This window comes from Mustelus asterias, chromosome 5 (assembly GCF_964213995.1).
Source record: "Mustelus asterias chromosome 5, sMusAst1.hap1.1, whole genome shotgun sequence".
Classification (NCBI taxonomy): domain Eukaryota; kingdom Metazoa; phylum Chordata; class Chondrichthyes; order Carcharhiniformes; family Triakidae; genus Mustelus; species Mustelus asterias.
This window is the reverse complement of record NC_135805.1, coordinates 26,197,314-26,212,641: the sequence shown is the minus strand read 5'-3', so window position 1 is coordinate 26,212,641 and position 15,328 is coordinate 26,197,314. Positions and strand designations below refer to the sequence as shown.

Below are 15,328 nucleotides of genomic sequence, written 5' to 3'. Positions count from 1 at the left end.
AGGAGAGATTGGGGAAACTGGGGTTGTTCTCCTTGGAAAGACGGAGGATGAGGGGAGACTTAATAGAGGTGTATAAAATTATGAAAGGCATAGATAGGGTGAACGGTGGGAAGCTTTTCCCCGGGTCGGTGGTGACGTTCACAAGGGGTCATAGGTTCAAGGTGAAGGGGGGGAGGTTTAACACAGATATCAGAAGGACATATTTTACACAGAGGGTCGTGGGGGCCTGGAATGTGTTGCCGGGCAAGGTGGTGGAGGCGGACACACTGGGAACGTTTAAGACTTATCTAGACAGCTATATGAACGGAGTGGGAATGGAGGGATACAAAAGAGTGGTCTAGTCTGGACCAGGGAACGGCGCGGGCTAATTGTTCCTTGTTTCTCGTTTCAAGGCTTCATTCTATGATCATCTTGCTGGTGCCAGTACAGAGCGAGACTGCGGATAGTTGGGAACCTGTCTCGGGGGCAGGGAATTCATATGGTGTTCGTGGAAGTGGAAATGACTAGGGTTGGGAAGCATTTCCCGATCAGGGCCATTGTGATCTCCTGGACTCGTTTCGATCGCCTCAGGGGGTCGGAGAGGAATTTCCCAGATTTGTTTTCCCCATATTGGCCCTGGGGTTTTTCACTCTGGGTTTTCGCCTCTCCCTGGAGATCACATGGTCTGGAATGGGGGGGTGGGGGTGAGTTAATAGGTTGTAATGAACAAAGCATCGTAGCTGTGAGGGACAGCTCGGTGGATAGGATATTGGTATGTAGATAGGCTGGAAAATTGGACGGGGATCCTGGATTCAGGATTCAATCCTGGACCGGGGAGCGGCGCGGGCTTGGAGGGCCGAAGGGCCTGTTCCTGTGCTGTATTGTTCTTTGTTTGCTGCCCACCTTAACTTTCCATAAGCTCCAACTTAGCAAACATTTGTGTACAGTCCCACACTAAGTTCCACTTGCTCATGGATCCCACTCACCCAGCAAATTTAAAATATTTGCTGATTCCTTCAAACTTCTGCAGACTACGGTTGCAAAATAAAAAAACGGCTGCCAATTACTATCTAGAAGCACCTTCTGAAAGTTTTTTTTATACATTCATGGAGCCAAAAGTAATATTTCCAACTTTGCTAATGACGTGAAACTTGGTGGGTGTGTGTGGTAAGGAGGATGTTATGAGGCTTCAAGGAGTTGAGTGAGTGGGCAAATAATGACAGATGAGGTATCACATGGATAAATGTGAAGTTATCCACTTCAGACACAGAAACAGAATGGCAGAGTATTATTTAAATGGTGACAGATTGAGAAATGTTGGTGTACAAAGGCACCTGGATGTCCTTGCATACCAGTCACTGAAAGCAAGCATACAGGTACAGCAAGCAGTTAACTGCAGCTGGCAGGACTTTGGTGAGACCACACCTGGAGTAGTGCACACAGTTTGGTGTCCTTATCTAAGAAAAGCCATAAAGGGGGTGCAGTGAAGGTTCACCAGATTGATTCCTGGGAAGGTAGGATTGTCATATGAGGAGAGATTGGGTCGACTGGATCTGTATTCACTGGAGTTTAGAAGAATGCGAGGGGATCTAATTGAAACATATAAAATTCTGACAGGGCCGGACAGACTGGATGCAGGGATGTTGTTTCCTCTGGCTGGAGGGTCTAGAACAAGGAGTCACAGTCTCAGGATAAAGGATAGACCATTTAGGACCAAGATGAGGAGAAACTTGTTCACTCAGAGTGGTGAACCTGTGGAATTCTCCACCACAAAAGGCTTGGAGGCTAACTCACTGAATATATTTAAGAAGGAACTAGATCGATTTCTAGATGCTAAAGGTGTCAAGGGGTATGTGGAGAGCGCTGGAGTATAGCATTGAGCTAGAGGATCAGCCATGATCATGTTGAATAGTGGAGCAGGCTTGAAGGGCCGAATGGCCTACTCCTGCTCCTATTTTCTATGTAAAATGTAAATGTAAACAAAATGCTGCATCAAAAAACCTCCAGTTTCGTTATAGTTACAAAGCCACTCCATCATCATGACCCAGCTGAAAATGCAAATAACCAATCAGGACTCTGAAAATGCTATTCTCTAAATAGCCATTCTGAGTTGTGCCAAATTGAGGTCATCTCCTCGAATTTTTCACCATCCTTAAGAAGGAGACACATGGATTCAATATCCCCTAACAATACAGGCCAGATCAGGAACTCATCGTGAAGTAAAATTACAGTTGCAAATTCACATCTACTTAACGACAGAGCATTTTGTGTGTTAATATGTGGTCCACACACTTATGTACATACACACTAAAAGCTTTTTCCTTTCTTCATGTGTAGCTGGCAAGGCCAGCATTTGTTAAACTATGTGGCTTCGTCGGCCATTTCAGAGGGCAGTTGAGTCAACCAACCACATTAATGTGGATCTGAAATAACATGTAGACCAGACCAGGTAAGGAAGGCAAATGTCCTTCCCTGAAAGGATTTGAGTGAACCAAATGGGTTTTTACAACAACTGATAGTTTATGGTCACTGAGGCTAGATTTCAGTTCTAGATTCAGACTAGCTCTTAATTCCAAGTTTTACGAACTAAATTCTAATTCGACCACTGCCATGGTGGGATTTGAACCCATGTCCCCAAAGCATTAGCCTGGGCCTCTGGATTACCAACATGCCACTATCTCCTCAGCATAATCTATACATATATCGATTACATTTAATACCACACAAGATTACAAGCAAGCTAATTTATCATACCATCTTCCAACAGCTGTGCAAGTGTTGATGCTCTAAATCCTTCTGGAATGTTTCCCGTTGTCTTCAGCACTTCTGTGGCACTAATCTGAAGATTCAAGTAAAAGATTCCAGATTAAAGACGTTTGATGCAAATTGAAGTAGATATTAGTTAAATGGGACATCAGAACTATGTGTTCTTCCTCAGACATAGCTAATCATTGATTGTGGATATGAATATAAGGTTTGTGAAAATATTTCATTTGAATGACACAAGTTCCAAAATTACAACACTCCATGGATGTGACAACAACAATTAGTGTTTATGTGCATTTCTATTATGGTTAAAATGTCCTAAGGCACTTCTCAGGTGCACTCTCAACACTAATCCAAATCATGGGCTCTCAAATATATATAGTGTAGTCAATTTATTTCTTCAAATTATCCAATAATTCAATTTTTAGGCAACAAGGTCATGAAATCCATTTACATAGCATCGGTCCAAGTGATGTTAAGCAGATGAATGTACCGAGTTGAAGCACGGGAAGCACCACTGGCTGTTTCTTGTAAGGCATGAAGTGACTGGAATGGCACCCATTGCCCACACCCAAAGAGGTTGAAGGAAGGAGAACAGCCCAATGGATACTAAAACTGGCCAAAAAATATGCAGCGAACACCTTCCTTATTCACTCCTGACAAGTGTACAAGGTGGCACAGTGGTTAGCACTGCTGCCTCACAGCACCAGGAACCCAGGTTTGATTCACGGCTTGGGTCACTGTCTGCGCAGAGTCTGCACGGTCTTCCCGTGTCTGCGTGGGTTTCCTCTGGATGCTCTGGTTTCCGCCCACAGATTAAAAGACATGCTGGTTAGGTACACCGGCCATGCTAAATTCTCTCTCCATGTACCCAAACAGGCGCCGGAGTGTGACGACTAGGGGATTTTCACAGTAACTTCATTGCAGTTAGTGTAAGCCTACCTGTGACACCAATAAATAAACTTCAAAACTAATGGGACTATTTCAAGGGCCACTCAACCAATTGCAAATGAGATGCTTTTGACCTACTTGTGCTCAGGCAAAGCACTTGTTGGAAGAACTATGGTGAGTTGCAGAAGAGTTTGAAGGGTTTCTGCTCTGTCGAAGTGCAGTTGGTATGTGACTACACCAAGACATTTATCTCAGTCATTCTGATAGCACCCGTGATGCATTCATCTTGCAGCAGTCAGAAATTCTCACTGTCTTCAGGCCCCCAGGACAGACAACAGGATGACTTCTCAGGGACAAGGAATACACCCCTCCACATATGGCTAATGGCCCACTTCCGCTATCCCATGACACCACACCAGAGGGCCCGCAACAAGAAAATTGGGAGGGACCAAGGAAAGGGGCAGATATCCCAGAATCCACCTGCTGTATTTAAATAGCTCCGGAATCCTCATGAATCCTTGAAAATCCAGCCCATATTTGAGTAAAGATAACATGGGTAATTTTGAGTGACATCTTCCTGCAAAGCTTTTATGAACCGGAATAGAGGTCACAGGATCAGCCTGAAGTGTTGTAGCTGCAACTCCAGCCTATACTCCATGCTGCGAGCCAAGAGCAAACCTCACACCTTCTTAATCAGGTATTTCCAGAAAAGTGCCTCAAACAAACTGTAATGAACTAACTTGTTTTCTTCCATATTATTTTAGCCTCTCCTCTTTTAGCCCTTTAGTTTAGGTGTTCATTGTGTTGACTGCAGAAATTAAACTATCGAGTTTCAGTGTTCCTTTAGCTCCCTCTGCTGCCTGCAGTTGCCACGCTAACAATGAAATGACAAAGCAAAGAAAAATTGCTCTTGAAATCCACTGCCTATTGAAGTTCACATGCACAAGAATGACTACTTGGACAAGGTACTAAAGGGAAATTGGATCACATTCTAGGAAGAGAAGAAGCAAAGGGGGAAAGATGAATAAAATTTCAAAAGCAAATGAGACATCAAGAGTTAGATTTTCACTAATCCTAATCCTTGTTCTTTTCCTTTCATATTTTTCCTTTTCAAGTTGCTAAATCTCTTGGTGAGTAATATCTCCATTTCAATAGCCACTTGTGATAAAGCTGTTCTAAAAATCCACTATGAATAATTGATGTATTCTGTTGATAATATCCTTAATTTATGAGCTCTTCACAACTAATTTCCATTGTTAACTCAGTCAAGTTACCAGTTAGCAGGGGAAAAATTGGTATTAGATTGCAGAGTAGAAGGAAATAATTTGAAAGTTCTGTCCTCCACAGAACTTTCAAATTATTTCCTTATACTCTGCAATCTAATACCAATTTTTCCTCTGCTAACTGGTAACTTGACTGAGTTAACAATATTATTTAGCGAGAAAAGGCTAAATCCAGAGCACACCCAAAGCTGTGCATCCCTGATTTTAATCACTCCACAGTTGGTGACTGTGTCCTTCAACTACTAGGCCCTAAGCTCTTGACTTCCTGCCCTAAAGCTCTTTGCCTTTCTGCATCTTCCTTCGTCCTCAAGATGTTCCTTACAAACCTATCACCAAGCTTTGGTCATCTGCTCCAATATTACCTTATTTGATCTAATGATTGATTTTGTTTCATAACACTCCTCTGTTAGGGGGGATCTTAGGGGGATCTAAGGGGGATCTTATGGAGACTTATAAGATAATGCGGGGGCTGGATAGGGTGGAGGCGGAGAGATTCTTTCCACTTAGTAAGGAAGTTAAAACTAGAGGACACAGCCTCAAAATAAAGGGGGGTCGGTTTAAGACAGAGTTGAGGAGGAACTTCTTCTCCCAGAGGGTGGTGAATCTCTGGAATTCTCTGCCCATTGAGGTGGTGGAGGCTACCTCGCTGAATATGTTTAAAGCGCGGATGGATGGATTCCTGAGCGGTAAGGGAATTAAGGGTTATGGGGATCAGGCGGGTAAGTGGTACTGATCCACGTCAGATCAGCCATGATCTTATTGAATGGCGGGGCAGGCTCGAGGGGCTAGATGGCCTACTCCTGCTCCTATTTCTTATGTTCTTATGTTCTTTGGGTGTCCAAGCGGCTATATAAATAAGTTGTTCTTGCTCTGCCACAAAAGAATGTCAGAAATTTGTGATGAGAGGTACCCAAATACCATTGCCTCACATCACCAACAGCTTCACGTATCAAATAACAAAAACATTTTGTATGGTGCTTTTAATGTTAGGATTTATCCCAAGTTGCTTCATAGGGAGCATTATAAAATAAAGTATGACACAAAGTACGACCAATAGAACATAAGACTGTTTGTAATATTTATTAATGATCTGGATGAGGGTATAGTTGGGTGGATTAGCAAATTTGCTGATGACACCAAAGTCGGTGGTGTGGTAGACAGTGAGGAAGGGTGTCGTAGTTTGCAGGAAGACTTAGACAGGTTGCAAAGTTGGGCCGAGAGGTGGCGGATGGAGTTTAATGCGGAGAAGTGTGAGGTAATTCACTTTGGTAGGAATAACAGATGTGTTGAGTATAGGGCTAACGGGAGGACTTTGAGTAGTGTGGAGGAGCAGAGGGATCTAGGTGTATGTGTGCATAGATCCCTGAAGGTTGGGAATCAAGTAGATAGGGTTGTTAAGAAGGCATATGGTGTCTTGGCGTTTATTGGTAGGGGGATTGAATTTAGGAGTCGTGGCGTTATGTTGCAACTGTACACAACTCTGGTGCGGCCGCACTTGGAGTACTGTGTGCAGTTCTGGTCCCCACATTACAGGAAGGATGTGGAGGCTTTGGAGAGGGTGCAGAGGAGGTTTACCAGGATGTTGCCTGGTATGGAGGGGAGATCCTATGAGGAGAGGCTGAGGGATTTGGGATTGTTTTCGCTGGAAAGGCGGCGGCTAAGAGGGGATCTTATTGAAACATATAAGATGATTAGAGGTTTAGATAGGGTGGATAGTGATAGCCTTTTTCCTCTGATGGAGAAATCCAGCACGAGGGGGCATGGCTTTAAATTGAGGGGGGGTAGTTATAGAACCGATGTCAGGGGTAGGTTCTTTACCCAGAGGGTGGTGAGGGATTGGAATGCCCTGCCAGCATCAGTAGTAAATGCGCCTAGTTTGGGGGCGTTTAAGAGATCCGTAGATAGGTTCATGGACGAAAAGAAATTGGTTTAGGTTGGAGGGTCACAGTTTTTTTTTTAACTGGTCGGTGCAACATCGTGGGCCGAAGGGCCTGTTCTGCGCTGTAATGTTCTATGTTCTATGTTCTAATATTAGGTCAGATGACAAAAAGCATGGTCAAAGAGGTTTGAAGGTGTCTTATAAGAGGAAAGCAAGGTAGAGGGGCAAAGGAATATAGGGAGGGAATTCAAGAATTTGGGGGCAACTGAAAAGCACTGATGACGGGATCCCAGGAGTAGGATCAGATAGGTCAAACTCAGATCAGGAAAATGGAGGTACTACAGACCCCCAAATAGTGAAAGGGAGATAGAAGAACAAATATGTAGGAAAGTCTCTGCGTGTAAGAACAAGAGGGCGATAATAGGAGACTTTAACTATCCCACTATCAACTGGGATTCAAACAATATAAGGGGCACTGAGGGAGAAGAATTCATGCAGTGTCCCCAGGATTTATTTTTCAGCCAATAAGTGACAAACCCAATGGCTGGAATTTTACTGCCTTGCCCGCCTGAGGCTCGGAAGATCCCGCCCGAGGCCAACGAAGAATGCCCATTCTGCGAGCCTCGCCCACTCTGGTTCCGGGGCGGGCGTGCCAGTAAAATTCCGGCCAATGAGAGGAGATGCAATTCTAGACTTAGTCTTGGGGAACAAAGAAGGGCAAGTGGGTGAAGTGATAGCTGCTATAAGGAGAGATTGGATAGGTTGTCAGGTGGAATGCTGAGCAGATCCAAAAATAAAAAAGAAACTAGCAGTAAAAAAAATGTAAGTTACTCTTGCTCACAACCGGGGGGTATTCCTACCCATCCTTTCAGAAGGGAAATTAGAAATAATTAATTTTAAAACATGCTTACCTCTGAAACAACTTTTTTGACAGCAATCCTGTGTAATTGTGTCCTTTCACTGTAGAAATATTTAATGACAATTCAGTGAATGTTTATATAACACAAAACATAAACCTGATTTGATAACTGGCAGAAGAATGAGATGAGATGAGGATAATTCTTTTCCACACATTAAATAGTGATCTGGAATTCAGATTGCCCAGAAAATGGTGGAACCAGATTAAATAGTAACATTCAGAATGGAATTGGGCATTTAGTTGAAAAGAAAACATTTGCAGGCCTATGGGAAAAGAGCAGTGGAGTGGGAGTAATCTGATAGCTCCTTCACAGGCAAGTAACAGGTGGCAAGTAACATTCGCGCCACACAAATGCCAGGCAATGACCATCCTCAATAAGAGACACTCTAACCACCGCTCTTTGACATTCAATGGTGTAACCATCACTGAATCACCCACTGTCAACATCCTTGGGGTTACCATTGACCAGAAACTCAACTGGACTCACCACATAAACACAGTGGCTACAAAAGCAGGTCAGAGGCTAGGAATACTGTGGCGAGTAACTCACCTCCTGACTCCCAAAGCCTTCTACAAGGCACAAGTCAGGAGTGTGATGGAATATTCCCCGCTTGTCTGGGTGGGCGCATGTATTTAAGCTACTATTCCCCCTGACACTAAGGGGCAATTTATCAAGGCCAATCCACCTAATCCACACATCTTTGGACTGTGGAAGGAAACCAAAGCACCCGAAGGAAACCCACACAGACATGGGGAGAATGTGCAAACTCCACACAGACAGTAACCGTGACCGGAATTGAACCCGGGCCCCTGGCTGTGAGGCAGCAGTGCTAACCACTGTGCCACCATGCTGACTCTTGCAAGATGAAGAAATCAAGGTCTATGAAAAATCAATTAAAATTTATTTTGGAGTTCAATTTCTCAAGTCCAATGAAATTTCTTGTGAATAATTAGGAATACAGTTAATGGAAGTGAAGGTAATACTGTGGAAAAATGTACTTGTATGTGTGCAGAATAGACATGCTAACGAATTTGTTCTCTTCCTGCGCTGGAAATCAAATGGCATTATGGCACAACTGTGACAAGGTTCAAAAGACTCGTGTATAAATTCAAACGGAGCTGTTATCATTAATTGCTATTACATTTACATGTCACAATCGCCAATATTGTGCCTATCCCATCAACAAGCTGCCAATTAAGCACAAGCATTAAACTGCACATGGTGAAAGGAAGAGTCTGCCACTATTTGAAAGGAAACAAGTACATCATTCCACTTGATCCAAACCTCAAATCCTGGGATTCCAAACTTCATCTTGGCAGCACGGTGACACAGTAGCTAGCACTGCTGCCTCACAGTGGCAAGGAGCTCGGTTCAATTCCAGCCTTGGGAGATTGTGTGGATTCTGCATATTCTCCCTGTGTCTGTGTGGGTTTCCTCCGGGTGCCCGTTTCCTCCCACAATCCAAAGATGTGTTGGTTAGGTGAATAAGCCATGCTAAATTGCCCCAAATTGTCCAGAGGTGTTCATAGAACATAGAACAGTACAGCACAGAACAGGCCCTTCGGCCCACGATGTTGTGCCGAGCTTTATCTGAAACCAAGATCAAGCTATCCCACTCCCTATCATCCTGGTGTGCTCCATGTGCCTATCCAATAACCGCTTAAATGTTCCTAAACTGTCTGACTCCACTTTCACTGCAGGCAGTCCATTCCACACCCCAACCACTCTCTGCGTAAAGAACCTACCTCTGATATCCTTCCTGTATCTCCCACCACGAACCCTATAGTTATGCCCCCTTGTAATAGCTCCATCCACCCGAGGAAATAGTCTTTGAACGTTCACTCTATCTATCCCCTTCATCATTTTATAAACCTCTATTAAGTCTCCCCTCAGCCTCCTCCGCTCCAGAGAGAACAGCCCTAGCTCCCTCAACCTTTCCTCATAAGACCTACCCTCCAAACCAGGCAGCATCCTGGTAAATCTCCTCTGCACTCTTTCCAGCGCTTCCACATCCTTCTTATAGTGAGGTGACCAGAACTGCACACAATATTCCAAATGCGGTCTCACCAAGGTCCTGTACAGTTGCAGCATAACCCCACGGCTCTTAAACTCCAACCCTCTGTTAATAAAAGCTAACACACTATAGGCCTTCTTCACAGCTCTATCCACTTGAGTGGCAACCTTTAGAGATCTGTGGATCTCTCTGTTCCTCCACAGTCTTCAGAACCCTACCTTTGACCCTGTAATCCACATTTAAATTAGTCCTACCAAAATTAATCACCTCACATTTATCAGGGTTAAACTCCATTTGCCATTTTTCAGCCCAGCTTTGCATCCTATCTATGTCTCTTTACAGCCTACAACAGCCCTCCACCTCATCCACTACTCCACCAATCTTGGTGTCATCAGCAAATTTACTGATCCACCCTTCAGCCCCCTCCTCTAAGTCGTTAATAAAAATCACAAAGAGCAGAAGACATTTAAGAAAAACTTGGACGGGTTCATGGATGAGAGGGGTGTGGAGGGATATGGTCCAAGTGCAGGTCAGTGGGACTAGGCATAAAATGGTTCGGCACAGACAAGAAGGGCCAAAAGGCCTGTTTCTGAGCTGTAATTTTCTATGGTTCTATGACCAAGCACTGATCCCTGTGGCACTCCGCTAGCAACCTGCCTCCAGTCCGAAAATTTTCCATCCACTACCACCCTCTGTCTTCGATCAGATAGCCAATTACCTATCCAATCTGCCAACTTTCCCTCTATCCCACACCTTCTTACTTTCATCATAAGCCGACCATGGGGGACCTTATCAAACGCCTTACTAAAATCCATGTATATGACATCAACTGCCCTACCTTCATCAACACACTTAGTTACCTCCTCAAAAAATTCTATCAAATTTGTGAGGCACGACTTGCCCTTCACGAATCCGTGCTGACTATCCCGGATTAATCCGCATCTTTCTAAATGGTCGTAAATCCCATCCCTAAGGACCTTTTCCATCAATTTACCAACCACCGAAGTAAGGCTAACCGGTCTATAATTACCAGGGTCATTTCTATTCCCTTTCTTAAACAGAGGAACAACATTCGCCATTCTCCAGACCTCTGGCACCATCGGTCACGGGCATTCGGCCTCTGATATTCGGGTAAGCGTTCTCCAAGGCGGCTTTCGCGACACACGACGGCGCAGAGTCGCTGAGCAGAAACTGATAGCCAAGTTCCGCACACACGACGACGGCCTCAACCGGGATATTGGGTTCATGGCACACTATTTGTAACCCCCACAGAGTTTCACTGGCTGTCTTGTCTGGAGATAACACACATCTTTTTAGCCTGTCTTGATGCTCTCTCCACTCCCATTGTTTTGTTTCTTAAAGACTTGATTAATTGTAAGTATTCGCATTCCAACCATTATTCATGTAAATTGAGTTTGTGTCTTTATATGCTCTGTTTGTGAACAGAATTCCCACTCACCTGAAGAAGGGGCTTGCAGCTCCGAAAGCTTGGGTGGCTTTTGCTACCAAATAAACCTGTTGGACTTTAACCTGGTGTTGTTAAACTTCTTACTGTGTTTACCCCAGTCCAACGCCGGCATCTCCACATCATGGCCATCCCCATGGACAGCGAGGACCCAAAGATCAAAGCCAAAGGCTCTGCAATCTCATCCCTTGCCTCCCAAAGAATGCTAGGATATATTTCATCAGGCCCAGGGGACTTATCGACCTTCAGTTTATTCAAAACTGCCAGGACATCCTCCCTCCGAACATCTATTTCCTCCAGCCTATTAGCCTGTAACACCTTCTCTTCCTCAAAAACATGGCCCCTCTCCTTGGTGAACACTGAAGAAAAGTATTCATTCATCACCTCGCCTATCTCTACTGACTCCATACACAAGTTCCCACTACTGTCCTTGACCGGCCCTAACCTCACCCTGGTCATTCTTTTATTCCTCACATAAGAGTAAAAAGCCTTGGGGTTTTCCTTGATCCGACCCACCAAGGTCTTCTCATGTCCCCTCCTAGCTCTCCTAAGCCCCTTTTTCAGCTCGTTCCTTGCTAACTTGTAACCTCAATCGAGCCATCTGAACCTTGTTTCCTCATCCCTACATAAGCTTCCCTCTTCCTTTTCACAAGACATTCCACCTCTTTCGTGAACCATGGTTCCCTCACTCGGCCATTTCCTCCCTGCCTGACAGAGACATACCTATCAAGGACACCCAGTATTTGTTCCTTGAAAAAGTTCCACTTTTCATTGGTGCCTTTCTCTGACAGTTTCTGTTCCCAACTTATGCCCCCTAATTCTTGTCTAATCGCATCATAATTACCTCTCCCCCAATTGTAAACCTTGCCCTGTCGTACGGCTTGGGTGAATTAGGTTGGGTGAATTAGCCATGGGAAATGTAAAGGGTTCTCAATTAATTTTCTTAATTGTTGGGGAATCAACCAATCTAACTGAACCAGTTTTTAAAGAAGTGAATAATCCAGCACAGTAATAACATACCTGCGTGCTTCAGATACTTCTTTAACACTGTGTGGATCATATTCTTCATCATCATCGTCATCGCTCTCACTTTCATAATCATTTTCATCGTCTTCATCATCTTCATCATCGTCATCTTCATCACCAGCAACACTACTCTCAGGTTTACTCGCATCTACAACATTTATTGATCCCTTATTCTGCTGTTTGAGCACCTAGTTATATTGAGAAAATGAAAGCGTAATTAGAATTTTACATGATGTATTTAAAACAGAGTTAAAATAGGAATAGTACAACTTGATTTTCAACACAGCAAACTACTACAAACATCACAGATAGTCTTAAATATCTGACCAGTATTACCCGTTAGTGTAATTATTCACAACTGTTTTTCGCAGCTAAATATTACATGCAACTAGGTATGTTCTAGAGAAACATTTAAGGCTTACCTCAGGCTAGGAATCACTGTTAGTGTCCTTATTTGTGATATATAACACACTCAGAATAAATTAATCTCACCTACTTTAACTAGTTAGGTTGTAACTTAAAATAGGAGAGAGAGGAATTTGATATGATAAATTAAGTTTTAAAGATATTGCCTACAGTTTTTTTTAGCCCATGGGCACCTTTGTTAGGTAAAGTATCAACAGACCTCTCTAACCAACTGTGTGCATAAGGTATATGCTCCCTTAAATTGGGAACAGTGGCTGGAATTCTCCAGTTGTTCATGCCCCACCACCTCTATCAGCACGGACGGAGAATTTGGCATTCAACCAAATCTCCATTCACTGCAGCGGGAATCCCGGTCACGAACGAGGTCGGAAAATCCAGCCCAGTGTATTAACCTGAAAGTACTCTATAGGAGAATACTTGGCAAGACAGAGTGTGGGCTTTAGCACCCGAATGCATTAATACAACTTAACTGTCATTCCCTGAGCAAACTACTGGTATTGAAGGCAGGCAAGTCCCCAGGGCCTGATGGCCTACATCCTAGGGTCTTAAAGGAAATGACACTGGAGATAGTGGATCCATTGGTTACAATATTCCAAAAATTCCCTGGATGCTGGAATGGTTCCGGTGGATTGGAAAAATGCTAATATAATGCCTTTTATCAAAAAGGGAGGGAGACAAATAGTAGGAAACCATAAGCCAATTAGTTTCACATCTGTTGGGAAGTTGCTAGAATCTAAAGGAAGTAAAAACAGGACATTTAGAAAGTCAAAATGCAATCCATCAGTTAGCATGGTTAGCTGCCTGACCCGTTTGGTCAGTAGAGCATGAGACTTTTAATCTCAAGGTTGTGAGTTCAAGCCCATATTGGGCGCCATCCTTTTGGCCTTTGACAAGGTCCCTCATGGCAGGCTGATACAGAAGATGAAGTCACATGGGATCCGCAGTGAGCTGGTAAGATGGACACAGAACTGGCTTGGTCACAGAAGGCAGGAGCCAGAATTTTACTGTCCCGCCTGCCCCGGGAATCAGAGCAGGCAGGGGCAGAGCATGGGAGATCTGCTGACCTTGGCTGGATTTTACGGTTTCAGGACGAGTGAGGCCATAAAATCCCGCACAGAGAGTATAGAGGAAGGATGTTTTTCGGACTGGAGATTGGTGACCAGTGATGTTCCACAGGGATCAGTGCTAGGACCCCTGTTATTTGTAATATATACATATATAAATGATTTGGAGGAGAATGTAGGTGGTCTGATTAGCCAGTTTGCAGACAACACAAAGATTGGGAGAGCTGCACATAATGAGGAGGATTTCCAGAGGATACAGCAGAATATAGATCGACTGACATTTGGGCAGAGAAATGGCAGATTTCTCTGCCCAAATGTGTGGTGATAAATTTTGGAAGGTCGAATGCAGGAGAGAAGGAGACAGCAAATGGCAGAACCTTTGGAAACATTAACATACCGAGGGATCTAGGTGTACAGGTCCACAGTTCCCTGAAAGTAGCAACACAAGTGGATAAGATGATCAAGAAGGCATATGGCATGCTTCCTTTCATCAGTCAGGACATAGAGTATAAAAATTGGCAAGTCATTTTGCAGCTGTACAAAACTGTAGTTCGGCCACATTTAGAATACGGTGTACCATTCTGGTTGCCACACTGGGATGTGGAGACTTTGGATAGGGTAAAGGAAAGGTTTACCAGGATGTTGCCTGGTTTGTCGGGTATTAGCTAAGAGAATATATTGGACAAACTTGGTTTGTTTATATGATTTGATTTATTATTGTCACATGTATTAACATACAGTGAAAAGTATTGTTTCTTGCACGCTATACAGACAAAACATACCGTTCATAGAGAAGGAAACAAGAGAGTGCAGAATGTAGTGTTACAGTCATAGCTAGGGTGTAGAGAAAGGTCAACTTAATGCAAGGCAAGTCCATTCAAAAGTCTGACAGCAGCAGGGAAGAAGCTGTTCTTGAATAGGTTAGTACGTGACCTCAGACTTTTGTATCTTTTTCCCAAAGGAAGAAGGTGGAAGAGAGAATGTCCGGGGTGCGTGGGGTCCTTAATTATGCTGGCTGCTTTGCCGAGGCAGCGGGAAGTGTAGACAGAGTCAATGGATGGGAGGCTGGTTTGCGTGATGGATTGGGCTACATTCACGACCTTTTGTAGTTCCTTGCGGTCTTGGACAGAGCAGGAGCCATACCAAGCTGTGATACAACCAGAAAGAATGCTTTCTATGGTGCATCTGTAAAAGTTGGTGAGAGTCATAGCTGGCATGCCAAATTTCCTTAGTCTTCTGAGAAAGCAGAGGCATTGGTGGGCTTTCTTAACTATAGTGTCGGCATGGGGGGACCAGGACAGGTTGTTGGTGATCTGGACACCTAAAAACTTAAAGCTCTCGACTCTTCCTACTTCATCCCCATTGATATAGACAGGGGCATGTTCTCCTTTATGCTTCCTGAAGTCGATGACAATCTCCTTCGTTTTGTTGACATTTGTTGACACTTTCACTTGAATGTCAGAGGCTGAGGGGTGACCTAATAGAAGATTTTAAAATTCTGGATAAAATAGATAGTCGGGAGTCTTTTTCCCAGGGTAGAAATGTCAATTACTAGGGGACTTAGGTTTAAGGTAAAAGGGAGAAAGTTTAAAGGAAATGTCACTGAAAGTGGCAA

At 43.8% G+C, this 15,328-nt stretch overlaps 1 protein-coding gene across 1 annotated transcript in view; it reads right to left on the bottom strand.

Annotated features, from left to right (window-relative positions):
• Positions 1-15,328, bottom strand: part of nphp1 (nephronophthisis 1) — an 88,788-nt gene that overhangs the window by 42,903 nt on the left and 30,557 nt on the right. Inside the window, exons 7-9 of the mRNA XM_078212305.1 lie at positions 12,218-12,411; positions 7,710-7,758; positions 2,734-2,818 (exon numbers count right to left, since the gene is read on the bottom strand). Coding sequence (XP_078068431.1) covers positions 2,734-2,818; positions 7,710-7,758; positions 12,218-12,411 — 328 coding nt within the window. The remainder of the gene's footprint in view (positions 1-2,733; positions 2,819-7,709; positions 7,759-12,217; positions 12,412-15,328) is intronic.